The sequence below is a fragment of the Perissodus microlepis genome, chromosome 22 (genome assembly GCF_051167445.1).
Source record: "Perissodus microlepis isolate ML-2025 ecotype Zambia chromosome 22, ASM5116744v1, whole genome shotgun sequence".
In the NCBI taxonomy this organism is placed as follows: domain Eukaryota; kingdom Metazoa; phylum Chordata; class Actinopteri; order Cichliformes; family Cichlidae; genus Perissodus; species Perissodus microlepis.
The window spans coordinates 16010917-16031772 of record NC_140481.1 but is presented as its reverse complement, the minus strand read 5'-3'; the positions used below and the strand labels follow the sequence as shown (position 1 = coordinate 16031772).

Genomic DNA, 20856 nt, shown 5'->3' with positions numbered 1-20856 from the left:
TGTTAACTTTATATGCCAAAACAAATGTGAGCACTGTACCGCAAGATGAAGCCCATTGCAACATTAAAATAACCACATTGTCTCAAATGTATTCACCACATACTCACAGGGGTGACGCCAACTTCTATGTGATTGAGTCTTCACTGGATGCACGCTAACTTGAAGCTCTGCAGTCTGCTCGGGCTGAGCTGAGGTTAAGCAGGCACTTAACACTCACCGAGGCTTACTGGACAACCTGCTTGTCGGTATGAGCTTTTCTCCACAGCACATTTTATCCATGGAAGCTAATGCCAGTCATTCCTCGGACGCGTTCCAACTCGCTTGAGCGCACGTTGGAATGTGCCGCTGCCTCCACCCTCTCTTACGTAAATTGCGGACAGATGTTTGCCACTAGTTTGGGTGGAGTTGCGCTTTTTACGTTGCAATTTCCACATCCTGTTCTCGGTTATAGCAGGTGACAGGCCCAGCAGCCAATCAGCTTCAAAGAACTCCGCCGCTCGACCAATCAGAAGTTCGCAACCCCGGGACTTGGGCGATCTGTTTAGCTCGGTCCCGCATACACTACCGAACAAGATTTCTTAAGAAAAATCTTGAGACAATAACAATTGTAGGGCTGTATAAAGAGACGCCTAAGGTTACCAGGTTTGACGGTAAGTGAAATGTCTTTGTTGTGTGTTATTTTGTTTAAGCGAGTGGCGTAAATGTACGTTTGTTTGGCTTTTCCTTCGATATGAGAGACGCCTAGAAGTTACTTCCTGCTCTGACAAGGCCGAGATCCCAAGTTACATTTAATCCATTTAAGTTAAGTTAGTGGCGCAAAAAAAGTGTAACCCGTCTTTTTTACCACGTATTTACTCACGTCAGAGAAAGTTAGGAGCTCGGTGTAAAGTTGGGGGGGAAAAGTGCAGTAAAGCTAGCTAATAACACTTTGTCAAAGGCAGAGTGGGCGACCTGTCAGTGACGAACAAGCCTCTAAGCCTGAAATGGACGCATTCCTTCATTCACGATTAATCACTAAATCCTCCAGGTAGCTTGGTAATAATATACACATCCCGAGGTACGAAGGTAGCGACCCTCCATTTTTCCCGCTTTCTTTTTCTTTCCTTTTCTACACACAGTAACATTTATGCCATGATTCACCACCAACAGGAAAAAAACTTGTAATTAGGCAGCTGCAATGGGCAACAGCAGTCAAAACAGGGTGTACTTAGAGAGTAAACCAAAATCAAGGCCGCACTGTGTTGAAAGCAGGGAGAGTCTGCAGTCACTGCAAATCTCTGACCCCTTAATAGGAACTGTCGTTTGCTTATCTTATTCAGTCTGGACACTGTGGAGTTACTGCACTGCGTGAGCTCACACGGCTGCCCTGACTAATCTGTTTAAAATAACGTGATGTGTTTCCACTGCTCTAAGCAGTGCGAAAATCACAAATCCACCTAGTTCTGCTCTTTGCTATTTTGGACATTTTAGATTTGTCCACTCTAAACCGGGTGGGTGGTGCATGTTCGATGGGTGGAGCGAAGGCATAGTTTTGCTTCTGCTTTAGCTCTGTCTGGGTCAGTGTATTTTTGTAGGCGTCTGTCTCATGTGACTTATTTAGGAATGGAAGGAACATATTTTTGTTTTAACCTCAGTTTGATTAGTCTGTGAACTGTTAGGACCAGTTCACAGTCGTGTTATAATGAAAATAGGTGCTCATTGGGTGCAAAAATTTAATATTAATTTGATTACATTTATATGTTTTTCACTTCCCTGACCTACCTCTCCTTTTCCAACAGGGTTGGGCTGCCCTACCCCCAGCACACCCCACCATGCCTCTGGTGACGAGGAATATAGAACCGCGGCATATTTGTCGCCATCCCATTCCTTCTAACATCCGCAGTGAGCTGGAATGTGTCACCAACATAAGCCTGGCCAACATCATCCGCCAGCTCGGCAGCCTCAGTAAGCTTCTGTTATGCTCGGGTGTCAGTGTGTGTATGAATGGTTAATGAGCAGTGATGAATATGTATTACATGGATTTTTATTGTTTTTAAAAAAAAGGTTAATGCATTTTTATGTAGATCTGAATTTTCATTGGCTATGCATGCGTGAGAAAAATCCTTTAATTGGTGCAAGTGAGAAACGTGTGTGTGTGTGTGTGTGTGTGTGCACGCGTGCAGGCAAATATGCAGAGGATGTGTTCGGGGAGCTGTTTGTTCAGGCTGGAGAATTTGCCGGCAGGGTGAGCTCGCTTGGAGAAAGAGTGGATCGCCTGCAGGTTAAAGTCACCCAGCTGGACCCCAAAGAAGAGGAGGGTATGTACTTGCACATTTTACTGTTAACGTTACTACTTATACTGGTATCAGTGTAGCGTATTGGTTTGAAACCTCCTTTGCAGAGAATCTAATGAACACAATACATGTTTAAAACATTGCCGGTCTGTTTCTCTCAGTTTCTTTGCATGGAATCACTGCAAAGAAGGCTTTCAAAAGCAGTCTGACCCAGGACCAGCAGCTCTTCACCAGGCCGTCTCTGCCAATGCCTGTACAAGACACTTACACGACCTGCGATCCTCCTCCACCGCTCAACCAGCTCAGCGTGTACCGGTAAGATGCTGCACAGGCCAAGCTCATATTTATCCACTGCAGCAGCTCCAGCAGTGAATAACAAGAACACGTGCAAGCGCATGTGCCCATATGGAAACACACATGCATGGGAGATTCTTGTAATGTGCATTATTTAAGCTTACCCCTGTTACATGTGCTTCTTATCAAGGAGAGGGTCTCGGAGGTGTCTGGGAAGTATTAGGTTTGATTTAAGGAGGCTCAGTCTAACACAAATGGCAGTTTTACACTAGAAAACGGATAGTACGCCGTTACAAAATCCTAGAGAATTATGGTGTCGACGCCATAGTTTTCCCTGTTGTTTTGTTTTTAGTGTGTAACCTCTTTAAGTCCAGGCAGTTTTGGGGTTTTAATACTGGCAGCTGTTTGACAAGCCAAATAACCCACCAATCAATTGATTGTGGGAAGATATTCTGTGGGAAATAACCCCAGAGGGCAGTATGGTGGTGTCGTGGTTAGCACCATTGCCTGGGTTCTCTCCAGCTGCTCCGGCTTCCTCCCACAGTCAAAAGACATGCATTTCATGTTAATTGTTGATTACGAATCAACTGTGGGTGTGAATGTGACTGTGAATCGTTGTCTCTCTGCGGGAGCCCTGATTGGCAACCTGTCCAGGGTGTACACTGCCTTTTGCTGTGTAGTAGTTGGGATAGGCTCCAGCCTAGATAAGTGGGGGGAAAAAAAGGGACGGATGGAAGCATGTAAAGCGTCTTTAGTCACAAGCTAAGATATCTGTGAGTGTAGATCATTTACAAGGCACGATATGTCATCTGAAGTGTGAATAATCAGAAGGCAGATGAGAGTGAGAGGGTGATCTCTGCGTAATTACCCCGGCAATGTTAAATGTAATGTGTAGAGCTGTTCCTGGTTTGAATGTAAATGTGGTGATAATTTGACTCGGATCATTCTTTACGGACAATGATTTATCCGTGCGGTGTGATGTGGATGTGACTAAAGACATTAATGTATTTTTAGTGAAGTTTTCTTTTAAAAGGGGAAGTTTACTGGCGTCTTAAGACTAACACACATGGCAGATAACCATCTTTTAACTAACACTGTTTTTTTTTCATACTTGTAAGATGGCACATTGTGCAACTGATACCTAGAAATAATTATTAATGTCTGTAAATTGTTGTCTACAGAGACGACGGGAAGGAGGCCCTAAAGTTTTACACCGATTCCTCCTACTTCTTTGACCTGTGGAAGGAGAAGATGCTGCAGGACACCAAGGACATCATGAAGGAGAAACGCAAGCACAGAGTGAGACTCATAAACACCCTCATACGCACAAAGACATGAGTCATTACACAAGTAAAAGCAATCTACAATTAGTCACATCACATGAAATTGTTCGAATCCAGTGCTAATCTTGCACTTTTTAAACCGTCTCCTTAATGAGCAGAAGGAGAAGAAAGACCATCTGAACCAACGGACCCTCAATCCTCGAAAGATCAAGACCAGGAAGGATGAATGGGAACGGCGTAAGATGGGAGAGGAGTTTGTTGTACCGAAGTCTGACTTGATGTAAGTTTTCTGAGATGCCTCCTTTTTGTTTATCAGTCATTAACACTGACCAGGAATCAAAAGAACAAAAACCATCAAAGTCTAATTATAGTAAAATAATATCTTCACAATAGTCCATCACAAAACATCAATCATTTTCATCCAGCGTCATCCACAAGGCTGCAGTGGCTCTGAGCCCTGACATACCCAGTAGGCTTTAATGTGGATTTCAAGCATATCTTATAAATCATTTAATTAATACAATAAAAATCTATTGTTTCTCTTTACAAAGTAAAAAAACAGATCAGACATTATTTTGCTCATTCTTTCCCCTTTTATCACTGGATCTGTACACAGTGGTTTGGATGGTATGTCCTGTCAGAAAATGTTCTCGGGGGGTTGGGTGTAGAGCTGGCCGTCATTGGAAAATTGCAGTAAACAAATGTGTGAGTCACACTGGGCCCTGTTCTTGATGGTACTAATATTGTTGCATACTTTTATATATATGTGTGTGTGTGTGTGTGTGTGTGTGTGTGTGTGTGTGTGTGTGTGTGTGTGTGTGTGTGTGTGTGTGTTTGCATATGTATATATGTTTGTTTTTTAATTTTAATATATATTATAATTAAAAGAATGAATACAACAAATATATGTGCACAAATTAGGTAATAGTACCCATTATAACTCAATAACATCAAAGAGTCCTAAATTCCTCGTTTTGGATTATATTCTTTTTACCAAAATGGGAAGTTTTGCTGATTCAGCTCCTGCAGTGTTTCATCAGCCTCACAGCAGGCCTGATAAGGAGAAAAAACAGTCCGATTTCCTGACAAGCTGTATAGGTGAAGAACGAGCTATTCTCTCTCAACACTTTGTGTAACGATCTGTTTCTGCTGCTTTAAAATGCCTTTGGCACGTCTATGAAATTGTTATAAATGTGCATAAACAGATGCGGCCTGAGCACCAAATGCTAATCACGTCCGTGTTTCTTATTATTTGTTATTTGTACTTGTGGTCTGGTTTATTTTTGGGCTTACAGCGATGTCTCATTTCTTATAAGGAATTCTTCTGAGGGCCTGAATGGCAGTATTGGCTCTGGGGAGGGCTTCAACTCTGAAAGCCTTGAGCTTAGCACAAACTCCTATGCTTATGATCCTGGCTCGCCTCCTCCTCCTCCCGGTCCCGATGAATTGCCTCCTCCGCCTCCGGACATGGCGTAAGTACTGTAACATCATACATACCAGCCCACACATGCTCATAGCACACCACCACCCGTGCAAACATGTAGTGAAAGTACAGCCACACGTACAGCTGCACTGAAATCCTATACGCGCCTTCTGAGCTGAAGCTAAATGGATTATAGTCTTTGACTTTGTGATTCTTTAATGAATAGGAGCTGCTCTGGAAGCAGCTGCACACAAATTGCAGGTTAATGGAGGGAAGTGAAGGCTCCATTATGCCGTTTATATTATCCTTTATACCTCCAACTTCCTCTCCATCACTTACAGGTATGGTAACGATGGAGCACCCACCCAGAAGCGTGTCAGCATGCTGAGTCCAAGCCACCCTCCCCCAGCTCCCCCCAATGCTTCTTCCCCAAACAACTCCCGCCCAAGTCTCTCTCCTCCCCCTGCACCTCCTCCCCCTCCTCCACCTTCTGGTTTTGGGATTCCCCCACCTCCCTCTGGCTTTGACACCCCCCCTTCTCCCCCTCCGTTCTTCTCCTCTTCCGCTCCACCTGCTCCCCCTCCTCCCCCATCTATGTCCGCCATCCCTCCTCCACCACCTATGCCTGCAGGCGGGGGTCCACCGCCACCACCTCCTCCACCGCCTCCCCCCGGTCCTCCTCCACCACCTTTCGAAAGTTCTGCTCCTCGTCCGCCACCTTCTGGCGGGGTAACAGCCTGTTCTGCTCCCAAACCTCAGCCAGAGCCCGTCAGTGACGCTCGCAGCGACCTGCTGCAGGCCATCCGACAAGGTAATGCACCGCAGGAACACCTCGCGCCTCATGGGCTGGACCAAAGTGTCAAACATGGGAAACAAATAAAACATGCAACACATAACAAACATACATATATAACGAACCATGAAGAGTTTTACTGGGGGTTTTTTTGTTTTTAAATGTTTTATTCTGTAATAAAGTTACACATTTATACAGCAGAACAACAACAAAAAAAGCTTAATAAAGTCAAACCTACGTTTTCTTCATAGGATAAGAGAGAGAGAGATAAGATAGAATGTTATTATACCAGAGTTGAATTGGAAGGCGTGGCACTCCGAAGCAAATCGTTAATTAACTTTGTTTTGAATTTAATGCTCTTTTAAAGGTACAGTCAGCCATTTTTTTTGAGTTTACTTTGCTGGTATTCAAGTAGTTATGTTTTATGTATGTGGCTAGAGACCAGCTGGATGCATTCTACGTTAAAAGCAGAGGATTCAAGAACTCGTAGGCGTTCTTATGTCGCAAACTTTAATTTGTGTCAGAATCAAGATATAAAAGATCAGACTTATCTTTTATCACCGGAGAACGGGGCCCCTTCACCAAAGAAATGAAAACATGAAGAGACAACAGCAGTGGCATCTAAATAAAGCATCATCTGTTCCTCCTCACATCAAGCCTCATCTCCTAAATTGAAGTCAGGGCTGTAAATCAGAAAAAAGTGCAAAAACATGCTTATTTATTCCTGGTATTTTCAAAATTACTTCTTGGCAGGAGATTAGACATGCAGCCCTCTCATCTTCAAACAGCTGACATGGTTAAAGAGTCTTAAAAAGCACTTTTTCCCTCTGAACAAAACACTCCAGAGTTGTTGTTTTTTGTCCTACAACAGCCACCGTAGCTTAATTTATGCACTTGAATTGGGAAATGTGAGAAAATAGATATCAGTTGACTGCAATCCACTGACATCTAGCAGTGAGATATGCACACCCTTTTCTTTTAACACCACTATTGTTCTAAAATGTGATTATCAGTGCTAGTTTCTCAGATAAAGATTTAAGCACTAACACAATACTTGAACTACCAAAGAGTAAAGAAGATATCTGCTCTGCGTTTGTGCACACTGACATGTCACCATTTACTTTGTCTGTGCATTCCCTTACTTGCGAAACATTTACAAAGCAGATTAAAGAAAAAAAAAAATTGAATCCTGCAATGTTTACTACTTAATTTGGTCCCTGCTGCCTGCCGCTGTTTTTTGACACATTTTTACTCCCAGCTGTCAGTGAGTGAAACAGTGTGATACGTTTGAGCAGGAGTATAAACAAAGTGGCATGCATAAAAAAACGTGGACCTACAAACAGTGAACTCGTGTTCAAGAAGCCAGTTTGAGATGATTTGAGCTTTGTGACATGATGTGTTACACTCTGGTCATGAACATGGACATGGTCAGCAACAGTACTGTGCTGTATAACGATCGGCTGGTACTTACGGGACCCACAGTCTGCCAAGAAAATATCCTCCAGACTATTACACCAGCGTCCATTCTGACCCTACAATCTGAAATCAAAACTCAGACCAGGAAACATTTCTTCAGTGTTTTAAGCCCTAGAGATGGTTGTTTGGGGAAATCCCAGTAGATCAGCAGTTTCTGAAGTACTATGGCATCAACAACTGTGCCACGTAAATGTCTTTTGGTTACGGTCATGTGATTGGCTAATGAGACATTTGCATTAACAGCAGGTGAATAAAGTGGCTAGTAAGTTTATTTTGATCGTTTTAACCATTAATTTGAATCAAGGCTGCTGACAAGAAAAGTCCTTCAAAACCCTGAATGGTTTGTTTGTTTGTTTTTTTTGGGTTTGTTTTTTGTTTTCTCCACTCGGCAGTGAGTATTTTCTCCACAACATGTTGTGGCTTACATAAATAAGTGTGATGTCTTTTGACTCCTCCAGCTCTGCAGTCAAACTGATACTCCCTCTTCACAGCCATACGGTTCTCATCATTCTGTGATACATACAAAATGATATGCTAATCGTGTGTTATTGTTGAGCTTTATGAGCTGTTTATCTTAAACTTAGTTGGTTTGTTGTAGACTTTAACGCTGCAGTCAACTCCCACTCGCCTCAAACCATTATCTGGAAAGCAGTATGTGTCTGTATCAGCACAGCAGGGAAGAGGGCAGAGGAGGAAATGAATTATGCCACTGAGCTGTAATTTATTAAGTCAAGGACCTTAGGTAACACGTTCAGCTTTTAAAAAGACAGTGTGTGGTGGTCTCGAATGATATTAAATACTTAAAAACTGCATTTTAAGTATTGAGTATGTGGACTCTTTCCTTCAAGTGCCATACATGATTTGTGACTACTATCTGCCAGCTCCCTGATTACCCTGATAGTCAGTGATGACAACGTTTTTCTATGAATGACCTAAATAATGACAGAGTTAAGCTGGATAAAGATTAGTCAGATGTTGAACACGCCTTTAAACCGTTTAACACGCTTTCAGGTTTCAACCTGCGGAAGGTGGAGGAACAGCGGGAGCAGGAGAAGAGGGATCACTTTGGCAACGATGTGGCCGCCATCCTGTCGCGCCGTATCGCCGTGGAGTGCAGCGACAGCGAGGACGACTCCTCCGAGTTCGGAGAGGACGATGACTGGTCCGATTGATCGCCATCCCTTTTCCTCTCACTACCGTGTGCGTGTTTGTGTCTGTCTGTGTGTGTGTGTGTGTGTGTGTGTGTGTGTGTGGTTGTTTGTTTGTTTTCTTCCTCAGTCTTAGAAAACACCTGTGCATTCCCATTCAGATTCCAGCCTTCAAGTACAAACAGCACAGAGGTCTGTGTATTTTTTGCGTGAGAGGACGTGTGCATGTTGTATTTGCTTGTGTCCAATTTCAAATCACATTCCTCGATCCGGTCACGTATATATTCAAAATAATTTATGTCAGAATTGTAAATGGAGCGAGCGTGTCTGGTTTTGTCCTAGTTTGCCATTAATTCTCATTGGATAACACACGGCTGTTATTGATGCAACAGCGCTATGTGATGTGACGCACGTCTCTCCTGAGCGCGTGCCTAAATGCATCACCTCCGCCTCTCTCTGCGTGTCTGTTACAGTCAGGTATCCTTTGCTGAGGGCTTAAAGCCTGGTTTTTAGTGGCTGTGATGCATTATGGCAACAGATAATAGAGAGTAAAGTCGAACACACACACACACACACACACACACACACACACACACACACACACACGCATGCAACAGCTTCAGTTCACAGTAGTTATATGTATCGATGGAAAGACAAGCTTCTTCATAGATTATGTGATACAGATGTAAAGTTTATATCTATGGATTATTAATTCAATCACTTTAAATCCCTACAAAGCACAGTTTTTATTACATTTTGTATTTTGTCTTCTCACTTTTTCTTTGTTTTTTAAGTGGTTTCATGAGAACCTTTGTCTTGTGGTTGTAGCTCATAAACAAACTCAGTAATTAATTATTCAGTGAGATAAGGAGAGAGGTATTGGCTGATGTCAGACACCAGGAGTGTTGGATAAGTTTGCCATACTTAACATATGCAGAAATTAACATTAATAACTTGATTTTTATTTTTAATGTTATTTTTTTGGCTAATGTATTTTACTTTTCTTATGTTTTTCTTCCTGCAATTGTATTCTGAGATTTTCTGGGGATCAAATAGAATCTGTTGCTTTAATCACAGTGCCTTTTTATACTGAATTTCAGTGTCTGTGCCTTAATTTGGTGAGCAATACAGGTTCCTGTCAGCTTTCTCCAAAACTATGATGATGAGTCCAATGAACTGACTGTTTAATGTGGACCACTTTTTTTTAAGTGCCTTTTCTTTTAAGTCTGTCTGTGTTAATGCACCATGACACGGCATGCTTAGCCAAAGATCTGCTTCTCCTGCCTTAAATTTCCAAATGATTAGTTCTTTCAATAAAGAGAGTGAATTTCACTGACTGTTCAGATTCTTGGTGTGTGCGCTATGATGTCTTAAGTAAGAGGTTAAACCTTGAAGAAGGAAAAAAAAGCTCTGCTCAGGCTTTCCGTGACTCATCCTCTTTATGTCTTTGCTGGACACCTTTCATAGCCCTCGGTGCCGCGTGTGTAGAGAGTGTGAAAAAGAACTGACTGCAGAAATTTTCAGAAAACTGATAGGAGGAGAGAGAAACCTCTTGCATAATCGCCGCATTCTCATGCCACGGCCGCTTCAACGATGCAGTGGGTGCTCCAGGACGGTAAAAACATCACCCATTGCTTCGAACACGAAATAATTTAAGATACAGGAACAGCAGCAGCGGTCTGAGTTAAAGAGTGAGAGATGGAAAGAGACAAGCACTAAAAGCCCTGCTAGCAGTGAAGAAGGATGACGTCACTTGGTAGAAAAAAATCATTTATTATTCATCAGTATAAAATATTCTTTTTTTTTTTAAAAAAATGGTTGTGCAACTCGAACATACTGTCAGTATGTTTCAAAGTGCCTTTAGCAACATGTGCAAAATATACTCCCAACATTATAGAACATGTTGCTTTGCAGACATTCAAGTAAATGAACTCAGGCTTTGGATCACATGTCATTACACTGTGAAAGGCTTCTATTTATAATCTCTCCAATCCTGTTGTAAAGTGCCGATACTCATCAAGTCTGTTTTATTTATATATATATATATGTATAATACACATTATAGTATTTCTGTGATTGTTTTCTTCTGGGAATCCAGTGAAGCTACAGTTGACTGAGGATGAGGTACACAGCACAAACAGTATCTTTTGTCCCAAGATGGCCACCAGCCAGGACAGCTCAGTACATTCTGATTTGTAGAAACACTTTTATCTCTGAAAAGTGCTGCCTGCGCGTGTGGGAGTATGCATGTGTCAGAGACTCCTCGTTCTGGATCCAAGTGACAGTCAGTGCAGCAATGAGTGTATTTTGGCACACAAACGGTGATATGTCTGGCATAGATCTTATGTTGGGTTGAGTCTGCTGAAGTTTGGCAGTTTACACATCAACAGGATAGTGTATGTGTGTGCTGTGCGAGTATCTGTGTGGGCAGCAGGCGTGGAGCAGCACCTTGCGAATGTCTTTGTGTCTCAGACTGTAGAGAATGGGGTTTAGTAGGGAGCTGCCTGCAGCTGGCACCAAGGTGGCATAGGTGTACAGAGGAGGGCTGGACGCATCTCCCAGCAGCCCCCAGAGGGAGAAGGGCATCCAGCAGCCCACAAACACACTGAGGACCAGGAGCAACCTAGAGAAACCTCTCCCGCTGCCGTGCTTGCTTGCATATGACTGATTGGAAGGGAGGAAATGCCTTTGGGTAGCGATGGCATGGGCATGCCGCCTAGCGACACGGCAGATCCCAGCGTACAATTGCAGGGTTACCATTACAACCACTAGGAAGCCCCCACACAGCAGCGATAGATATGTCCGGGTCAGAGGTCGTGCTACAGAACAGGAATTTGGGTCTTCAAGACAGTGCCATCCCATTGCTGGCCCCGCCCCAATCATGCATGCACCCAACCAGACCAGCAGCAGGAGGATGGCGGCTCTCCGCCGCGACTGGCCTGAGCCGTAGGTGAGGGCGTGGCTCAGAGACAGGTACCTGTCCAGGGCAACACCCATTAGGCTACAGAGGGAGGCAGTCAGTGATGTCACCAGTAGTCCTGAGGTCAGCAGTTCTGACCAATCACTGGGCTCCACACAGAACATGAAGAGGAAGTGCAGAATCAGCGCCACACCAGCCAGAAGATCAGCCATACCAAGGCTGGCAAGCAGCAGGAAGACAGGGGCACGAAGAGACGAGGTGGCCAGGATGGTGGTGACTACGATGGCATTCTCAGTCGCAATGAGGGTCCCTGAAACACAGAGGGCCACGCCCCACGCTGTGAGAGGTGGGAGTTCATAAGCAGATGACCTTCCCAGTTGGTCTGATGGGATGATGGGCTCTGCACCTGAGGATTCAGAATCCCAGCCCAAGTCTGTGGCGTTCAGGATCATTGTTTGGTTCAGCAGTCACACCAATAAAACCTAAAGGAGAGAGAAAAAATTGAGAAATACGTTACTATCAGAAAGATGAGTCACTACCACAGCTCCCACATGTCCATCGAACAGCATTTCCAGAAACAGAAGCTGGTGTGGTTTGAGCCACAGGATGCAGGCTGTAGCATCACACAGAGCAGAAGAGCACTTGATGTGTTAATGCACTGCTTCAAGTGCTATAATCTTGTAATCCAACACGGCTGAGCTATTGAGAAACCATCCTACCACTATAAGACCTTCAGATGTTGTGTTCTCCTGCTCTTTGTGATATCATTACCTGCTCCATTTTGGGAAAACAACACAAAAAACTACTTTCCAATAGCTATGTAGAAAAAAGGTAGTCTTGAAAGCCCATATAAGGTTTTATTTCTTTAAAAATGATCACTTTTTTCAAATTTTATTTTTTTTAACAGTTACCCAAATCTATGTGTTTGTATTTTGGGACGTCACGAGATGAAGTCTTGTGGGAAGGAGCGAAACTTCCAGTCAACCAATAGGCTATGTATTTTGAATGATTTGGGATAGATATATAATATTTAATTAATCACCAGGCTAACACGTGACTGTAAAAGGTGGGCTCTCATTTGCTGCCCACTGAAAAGAATGAATGAACGGCATCATTTTAAAATAGGATTACAGCTTAAGACATATGTGCGCGTGGCTATATGTAAACTCGATTTATTATGTAAGCCACAGTCTGGGTTTTCCTCGTGATGCCGCACAGCAGAGGCGCAGAACCTCGAATAAATTCTACGTGCAACATGCATGCATGAGAAAATCTGCGCGGTAAGGATCTTATCAGTTATCTGCTCCCACACATGAAAACAAACTGGACGTCCTGCAGGAACGTTATTAGCGCATTATTTCTGCGCTCCTCGGGCACCGAGTCCCTACCCCCTGCCCCGCGCTCTTTCTCCGTTCCCACAGTGAGGAGGTATATCCCACCTCCTGACGCAGGGGACCCTTTAGTATCATACAAATGCGGGTTCACTGCACCGTAGAGCGTGTCCCCCAACACATGCACGTACCGAGACACGTTAACAAGCATGTACTAAATTCCTCTCACCTTATTTAAACGAGTTAGTCCTCTGCGGGAGTCACACTGATTTTTTTCTCTCTTTCTCCTGTAATATCCAGCACAGGTGATGGAGCCGAGGTGAGGCTGTTCACGGTAAGGCTCGACGGCAGGTTTAAATACCGACGTGTAGACACAGCTCCGCGCTCCCGTCTTCACCAAAGTTGCGCCAAACTCTCACCTGGCGTCGCTTGCATCTCTCCTTCTTCAAGCTCCCCGGATTGCTCACTGGAGGCAGAATGAATGTTCTTGCGCGCGGGCTCATCCACAAGAGTCTGTCTGACGTCAGTGACTGGGAGCCTCGACCAATCAAGGGACGGCGCCAGGGATGCGGGGAGAAGTGGGAGGGGACGTCCATGGAGTAATTTCATTCAGAAAAATGCGGCAGAGCCCCGTCGCCCCTCCCACTGCGGCTCGCTAATGCTCTCATTTCTTGTAAATAACGACCATCGACGGACACACACGTTTTCTCAATAAGACCCAGACCCCTTGCTGAAGGTGAGGATACGAGTTTGTGTTGGGCAGGGCTGGAACTTGGCAGCTGTGAGCGCACAACGCAAAGCGCTGGCGCTGTCCACGGTGCTGAATCTCAGAGTATGACTCATGGGGAGATGTCGTACAGGGAGACAGAGAGCCTGCTGAATGAACGAATGATGGGGAGCAGCTTTAGCACACACTGAACTCTTTTTAAACACAATTTAATTCATGTAAAGCACATAGGTGAAATATTCTTGAGGGTGAAGTGGTGAAAAACTGGCCTGTGCGTGCATGGTTGCACTTCAGAGATATGGGTATACTAATATGGAGTGCTGGGTAAAATTCAAGAAGTATTATACACTAAAACTGTTTTCAAAATAACATCAGCGTACATATAGATTATATATGTAGAAAGATAAATAGATAAATAGATATAACTTGTCTTTATGAGCCGCGCACAGCCTCACAATCATTTAGAAATCTTCTAAGAGGATTGAGCATTTGTGTTTAGGCTGTGGGTGGTGAGAGCTTTCCTACAATCCAGCAAAGACAGGAATCAATCGTACATTTTGCTTGTTATCCACCGTATTTGTCTCGTCTTTTTTGATTTTTTTAGTATCGCTTCACAGAAACACACGCCCCCACCTCCCCTACAGTAATACAGCAGCAGGGGATTCGTGGCTTCCCCCGGTTTGACACGGAGCGTAGAACGCTACAGGCTGGGCTCAACAGCTGTCTGCGTGGTGGCGCACGGCGCTGAGCTAACTGGGGGAATCTCGTCTTGTTCGAGCCATATTAGGACACGCTTCCTGTCGATACACCCCTCCTACGTCACCGAGCTGAGTTCAGGCGCAACACTTGTCACCTTCGTAAATGTCGCCGGTATTAAGCAGCTTCTACAAATTTCTGCAGAATCACGGCTGCTCTGCTCATGTTACCCACTTCTTTTTACACAGCATTAAACTATTTTGTTAAAATATTAACTGTGCTTTACATTAATGTAAAACACTTAATAATTATAGATTATTTGTGTGTGCGTGTGCCACCCTGTCTTTTATGTTATTATGTCATGTATATCTTTTCTAATACTAGCAGTGCTCCGTGGAGTGTAAACTAGTCTGTGGCCGGTGTTGTGGATTGCTTGCCCACGGCGGAGGAGGAAATCGTGTGGAACAGGATTGCGGAATATCCCTTTGTGTGTGTGTTTTCTTTGCTTCCTAACACACACGAGCAGACTCTGAAGAAAGATCTACCCAGACAATGGGTGCCAGAGCATATGAGATGTGGGAGTTAAAGGAGCCACGTCGGTGTGAGTGGAGGAGGTGGCGATCATTGCATAAAGCTGCAAAGTTTTGTCGTGATCCTGGACTCGGTGCACGGTTTTTTTTCCCCCTGCGGCCTGATTGGGGGCTGTGACTCAGTGCATCTGCATCACAAAGCGACAATTTAAAAGGTCGGAAGCACTTGTGCAGTTTGTGCTGATGCATTTGCCCAGCTGCACGTTGTGGAGCCTCTTATACAAAGCAAAACCTGAGCACCTTTGTACTCTGAGCTAACCCCATGCGCCACAGGTTTTTGGAAATGACGCAATTTTTTGTAATGTTGCCTTTCTGTACATCAACACAGTCGCTTTAAAATCAAACAACCAGGATGTGATTCAGATGCAGAGTCTGAGCTTTACATCAAACGGTTTAACAAACATGAAACAGTCTGAAGTCTAGAACACCTGGGCATCATGGACAGATTCTCTGTGCGTTGTTTAGATGATGTGAAGGGTTTTTCTTAATCAGATGAGGGTTTTTTTTTTTTTGCTTTTCAGGCCTTTTTGTGTAGCCGAGAAGGTCAGTTGTTGATTTGTCCTGTCCTATAAGGATTTTGCTATTTCTCTAACAGGACTATTTGGTTTTTCAGCCTTACCTCCATCACCTACATCTATGTCTCTTTGGACCTCATGTTGAGAGTTCTGCTGAAAATCTACAGAGTTCAACACTTGGAATCAACTCCAGGTCTCTCACCAGCCTGATTTGTCATGGAATAACCAGGAAACATTGCTTAATTGCTGTTGAAACTGCTTATATCATGTAATACTTTTGTTAAACCACTTGAAGTAAAGCTCAAAGTCTGCCCCTCATTTACATCTGGATTGTTGGATTAAAAAACAAAACATACTGCCGTGATTTGTAGACAAACAGAAAATGTGTCATTGTCCAAAATCCCATATGGACTTAACAGTAATGCTCAATACGCACGTCTGGTCCTTTACATCCAGATCCAGCTTTACCAATAGGAATGTGCGATTTAACTGTAACCTCTTCAGCTTTTACAACTAATCACACATTAAGAGTAACATTACTACAAACATCTCGATCTAGGCTAGTGTCACAGAATGTTACAATGGTTTTCTTTGTCTCTTTCTTTACATTTATCTGGGATATTTTATATTTATTTGCACAGATAAAGTACAAGAAACATATTATATCAATAGGTGGGTGGTGATGCTTAAAAGGTATACAGTAAAAAAGTTTAAAAAAAATCTTAATTTCATCACCAAGTACAGAATAGATGAAAAGCCAATGTACTTTTTTAGCAGAAGCCTGTTGGAAATCTTTAAAGGGATATGAAGACCATATTAGCTCTTGTTAGATCTAGATCAAGGTCTATTAAACCTTCCTCTACTTGACTTGTATTACTGTAAGTATGAATAACATGAATTAGCATGAATTCCTTTTTGAAGCTGTTCATTTTTTGGATGTTTTGGGGGATCTGGGTAGATAAAAGAATCTCAATAAGTCACAAAAGACATTGAAGGAATGAATTTTAGCTACAATAGCAACATAAACCTCAGGTTTAAAAGGTCAACTGCATTTTTCAGCTATTTTATTCTTGATATCTTCATGGGCATCACATGACATTTGGTGCCGATGAAGCTGACTGCAAGCGGCTTTGATGATCACCCTTTTCATGCTGTAAAATATCAACATCTGTTTAACTGAAGTGTAGACATTCAAGGTCCCCACAACATGGATTTTAGAAAATTTAACAAAGCAGGCAACCACATCACTAAATCCAGAGTTCCAACAGGGAAAACAAAGAACCTTGTCATGCGTTTAAGTGCAGGTAACATCAAAATGAACACTAATTTAGCTCAGTTTATTCCCATTAGTCCTTCTTTAATTTATAGGCTTCATAAGGACATATGTGTGAATGAAGGTGTGTGTATACGTTCACCGCCTGCTTAGGTAAACAGGTGTCAGTCTGTTCCAACTGGCATGCATTTCAGGTGGCTTGAGGTGGGCCAGTTGGTTGCCAGGGAACCATGTTTAGTGGCGCTCATGTTACACAGATCTCTCACTCCTATCTGTCATTGTGTCCTGGTTATCATCACCTCCAGAAACCCTTTCGAGGACAAGCTGAGGAGACTTAAATTCAAAGCCTTTTTTTAGTTTTTAAAATCAACTCCCTTTTAAGTGCCAACGTTTCCAGGTGTTGCTCGCAGGTGTCTGTTGGAGTCAGGATGCAGCTGATGGCATTTACTGTTCTCTCCTCCACTCTGCTGCTTCTAGCAGTGATCCATTCTGTGTATCTACAGCCAGGTATGGGTCTATCCGTATGTTTTATTTTCTTACAGCGTGTCCATTTCAGTATATTTTGCTCTGAACCAGCTTGTGTATCTTCCTAAGCTTGCCATCTGCTGTCTATTTTCGTGCTTTAATCTGTTGTCTTTCCTCATTAATGTCTCACTTCTTATTTACTGGTAAGATGGCTTCTTGTCTATTATTACTAACACACTGAGAAGCAGCACAAATAAGAGAGTTTAACAGGAAGCAATTATCTTTTTCTTATCATCATAAACTTCTGCATTCTCAGATACTGTCCAAACTAACAGGATATCATATAATAATGAAGCTGCTTCAGAATAAATGTGCACTGGCCAGCCAGCTGGGTTTTGATTGACACTGCTAATTAACTGCCAGTGTTGTCCCTCCTACAGATTGTTCTCAAGCCGAGTCATGTGACCTGTGTGTCGGCGATTCCATGCTCAACCTGACAGGCTGTGTCTGGAGGCTTTGTCCAAATGGTGACACACATGTGCACACACACCTACACACACACACACACGACCTCTGATAGTAATTCAATCACCGATGCTGCTGTAACACTAGCTCCCCTGGTTTGTAGAAGATCACTGAATTATTGAGTGATGCCGGGGTCTGTCTCCCTCAGGCAATGATACAGGCATGTGTGTGACCGATGAAGGGGATTCGGCAGACAACGGCATGAACTGCAGCTGGACCAGAGTGTCTGAATTGTGCACAGGTATTAAAAAAATGAACATAATTGGGGGGGGGGGGATATCAAGAGTTTTTCTGCCATCTTCATAACCCTGTTACATAATTCATTCCCCAGTTGTAGAGTCTGTCGCTGCGGGAGGTGGTAAAACCGTTTCAGGTAAACTGAATCAACTCTGCTTCAGACGTCATCTCCTAGTCCCATAACAGCTGACTAAAAGATTCCCTAAAGGCAATCCAGTCATCTCCACCCGCTAAAAACCCTGTCAGCACTTAATAAATAAATATATATATATATATATATATATATATATATATATATATATATATATATATATATATATATATATATATATATATATATATATATATATATATAAAACAACCAGTAAATTCTGTGTCCTTTCCCTCAAGGTGATGACAGCAACACCAACTCCTCCCCCGAGTTCTCCCAGGCCAAGTTCGACATGTCCAGCTTCATAGGCGGCATCATACTCGTGCTGTGTCTGCAGGCAGGCGGATTCTTCGCCATGCGTTTCCTCAAATCCAAAGAGCAGAGCAGCTACGACCCCATGTGAGTTTATGCGCGGAGGTGTTGGAGAACACAGAATCTCACGCGTTTGTGCGAAACGTGTTAAGTGCAACAGCAGCCTCTGGTGGCAGGAATCGTCAACAACACACGATGCACAGCGCAAACGGTTCACCTTCAGCATCTCTGCCTGTCTTGTTTTGATTCTGATCACACACACTTTCCATCTGTCTATACACACTCTTCTGTCTGTCTTCATGCAGAGAGCAGCCACAATGAAGACAAGATAAATGACGGACAAGCAGACGGTGCAGAGAAGGACAGCAGAACGGTGACTCATCTGGTTATGACGACAAGAATCTTTTTTCCTCTCCCTTTTTCCCCCTGTCGTTTTTTTGGTCTGGTCCCTGTGTGTACCCCCTGGGGGATGGGTGTGTTTGTACGAGGACATATTCCCAAAATACTGCATTGTATAACAAGTGTCTGTGCATGAGCTCACTGCAGTATTTACAGTTCACGATCAGTGTGTTAGATGCACGATCAAGCAAGACTTTGATTTCTGCAGAATTTTATGCAACTGCTTTGTGATCATACAATTCACCTTACACCTTAAATTACAGTAATTTAGGTGTTTATACTGTTATAAATAGTGTGGTGCAGTTATATTATTAAATTTAGGCTGTAGTTCAGACAAGGTCACAACAAACATTTTATCCATCGTCTTTAAGTACATTTCTGTTCATGTGCATTTTGATAACTTTCTAGAGTTTTTTTTGAAACAAAAATAACCAAATGTTAACCTGTAATGTATGAAATTATTGATTAATATAATATAAATATAGTAACCAAGGTCCTAAAGTCCACTCACAGGCTGTTATACCTCTTTCCGTCAAGTTGCAGTGAGTGTTGGTGCTGCTGCGGATGCAGGGAGACGTCTTCCTTTGGTGCCTTTTGAAAAAAAAAAAGTAATCCTACATTTTAAATGGTTTGAGGAGTGATTACATAGCTTTCCTAGCAGTGATGCTTCTTCTATTTCCATGAGAAGAAAATCATGCAGGCTGCTTCATTCACCAGTTATTGTTTAAACATTTTCAGCAGGTCCTTGTATAGCCACTGACATCACTGCTTCCAGCTTTGGGGTCGGCTGTTTTATGGTGGCCTGCTACTGCCAGTCTTATTTTAGTGGGGAAAAAATAAGCTACAGCTCGGACACCTGCACCTCACTGATGGAAAGGAAGTGTTAGAGATAACAAGTGTGATAACAACCTGTGAACCACTGAGAAAGACACACCATAACCTAAAACCTGAGCCCTAATAGTAGAGTCAGGATTTCAGTCTTTATAAAAACCTCCAGTAATGACTCTAGTGGTGCATTACTTTTATTTTGATGCTCTTACTGTCAGTAGTTCAGACAAACCCAACGTGGTAGTCATGGAGAAGAACTCTGACTTGATTTCTCCGATTTATAAAGTTTGAACCATTTGATTGCTGTTATAAAACAGGTGACATAGACGTGATCCTGTTTAAATAATACTAATGTTGGTTAAACTCATTAATATGAGCTGTTTGATTTTTTTGTGATGACACTGGATTTCCTGAATAAACTAGGAATAAGAAGAGGTGTCTCTCAGTGTGTTTGGTATGTCTTTGCTTACTTGCATTTAAATATGCAAACACAACTCGTGGTTCCTGAGTACTTAAAGGTAGAACAGGAGGCAGAGTCTGCAGCTTCATGCCCCTCTTCTGTAGAACCAGCTCATAGTTTGGATTCAGAGCACAGACAGCTCCCATAGTTTTTAAATCAGGCTTAAAACGACCCTTTTTGATAAAGCATATAATCAGGGTTGGATCGGGTGACCCTGAAACCTCCCCTAGTTAGGTCTAGGCTGCTGAGGACTTCCTATTATTCACTCACCTTAACACCACTTTGCATTTAATCATTAGTTATTAATCATTATTTGCTCCATTTCCTCCCCTCATAACGCCCAACTGGTCACTGCAGATGTCTGCCCCTCCCTGAGCCTGGTTCCCCTGGAGGTTTCTTCCTGTTAAAAGGGATTTCTTTCCTTCCCACTGTTACCATGTTCTCACAAGGGTCATGTGATTGTTTGGGTTTTCACGTTAAATATGAAGCAGCTTGAGGCGTCCGTTGTTGTGATTTAGCACTCTATAAATAAAATAGAACTGGGCAGAGGAACTGAACTATGATCTGCTTAAAACCAAGGACCTGTTAATAAAAATGACCTGTCCATGTACCATATCTGGGTGTCAGTATGGACCCCAGTATTTGGCACTAACAGAGCACTGATGAGACTCTTTAGGGGAGCAGAGCGAGGGCTGGTTGGGTGCTTTGGTCTCTGTCTGAGCCAGGACCTATACAGG

General features: G+C 43.0%; 3 protein-coding genes across 3 annotated transcripts; 2 read left to right on the top strand and 1 right to left on the bottom strand.

Moving 5' to 3' along the window:
- Positions 1–516: 516 nt before the first annotated feature.
- wasf2 (WASP family member 2) lies at positions 517–10022 on the top strand. The gene is made up of 9 exons (XM_084918733.1): positions 517–650; positions 1779–1944; positions 2163–2297; positions 2435–2588; positions 3749–3866; positions 4009–4130; positions 5167–5322; positions 5615–6084; positions 8554–10022. The coding sequence occupies exons 2-9, from the start codon at positions 1812–1814 to the stop codon at positions 8712–8714; spliced, it is 1449 nt and encodes a 482-aa protein (XP_084774859.1). The 5' UTR covers positions 517–650; positions 1779–1811; the 3' UTR covers positions 8715–10022.
- Positions 10023–10443: 421 nt separating this feature from the next.
- gpr3 (G protein-coupled receptor 3) lies at positions 10444–13431 on the bottom strand. Its single transcript, XM_084918735.1, has 2 exons — positions 13171–13431; positions 10444–12092 (listed from the first exon to the last, which is right to left on the bottom strand). Exon 2 carries the CDS (start codon positions 12060–12062, stop codon positions 11067–11069), a length of 996 nt encoding a protein of 331 aa, XP_084774861.1. The 5' UTR covers positions 12063–12092; positions 13171–13431; the 3' UTR covers positions 10444–11066.
- A 100-nt stretch (positions 13432–13531) lies between these two features.
- cd164l2 (CD164 sialomucin-like 2) lies at positions 13532–20091 on the top strand. Its single transcript, XM_084918736.1, has 6 exons — positions 13532–17249; positions 17648–17734; positions 17881–17973; positions 18064–18105; positions 18360–18519; positions 18738–20091. The coding sequence occupies exons 1-6, from the start codon at positions 17171–17173 to the stop codon at positions 18751–18753; spliced, it is 477 nt and encodes a 158-aa protein (XP_084774862.1). The 5' UTR covers positions 13532–17170; the 3' UTR covers positions 18754–20091.
- Positions 20092–20856: the final 765 nt, after the last annotated feature.

Excerpts from the sequence above, each read along its gene's own strand:
- cd164l2 (XM_084918736.1), top strand. The coding sequence starts at position 17,171 with ATGCAGCTGATGGCATTTACTGTTCTCTCCTCCACTCTGCTGCTTCTA. Across the intron at positions 17,250-17,647 it reads TTCTGTGTATCTACAGCCAG|ATTGTTCTCAAGCCGAGTCA; the intron begins GTATGGGTCTAT and ends TCCCTCCTACAG. Across the intron at positions 17,974-18,063 it reads AGTGTCTGAATTGTGCACAG|TTGTAGAGTCTGTCGCTGCG; the intron begins GTATTAAAAAAA and ends TTCATTCCCCAG.
- wasf2 (XM_084918733.1), top strand. The coding sequence starts at position 1,812 with ATGCCTCTGGTGACGAGGAATATAGAACCGCGGCATATTTGTCGCCAT. Across the intron at positions 3,867-4,008 it reads AGGAGAAACGCAAGCACAGA|AAGGAGAAGAAAGACCATCT; the intron begins GTGAGACTCATA and ends CTTAATGAGCAG. Across the intron at positions 6,085-8,553 it reads GCTGCAGGCCATCCGACAAG|GTTTCAACCTGCGGAAGGTG; the intron begins GTAATGCACCGC and ends ACACGCTTTCAG.
- gpr3 (XM_084918735.1), bottom strand. The coding sequence starts at position 12,062 with ATGATCCTGAACGCCACAGACTTGGGCTGGGATTCTGAATCCTCAGGT.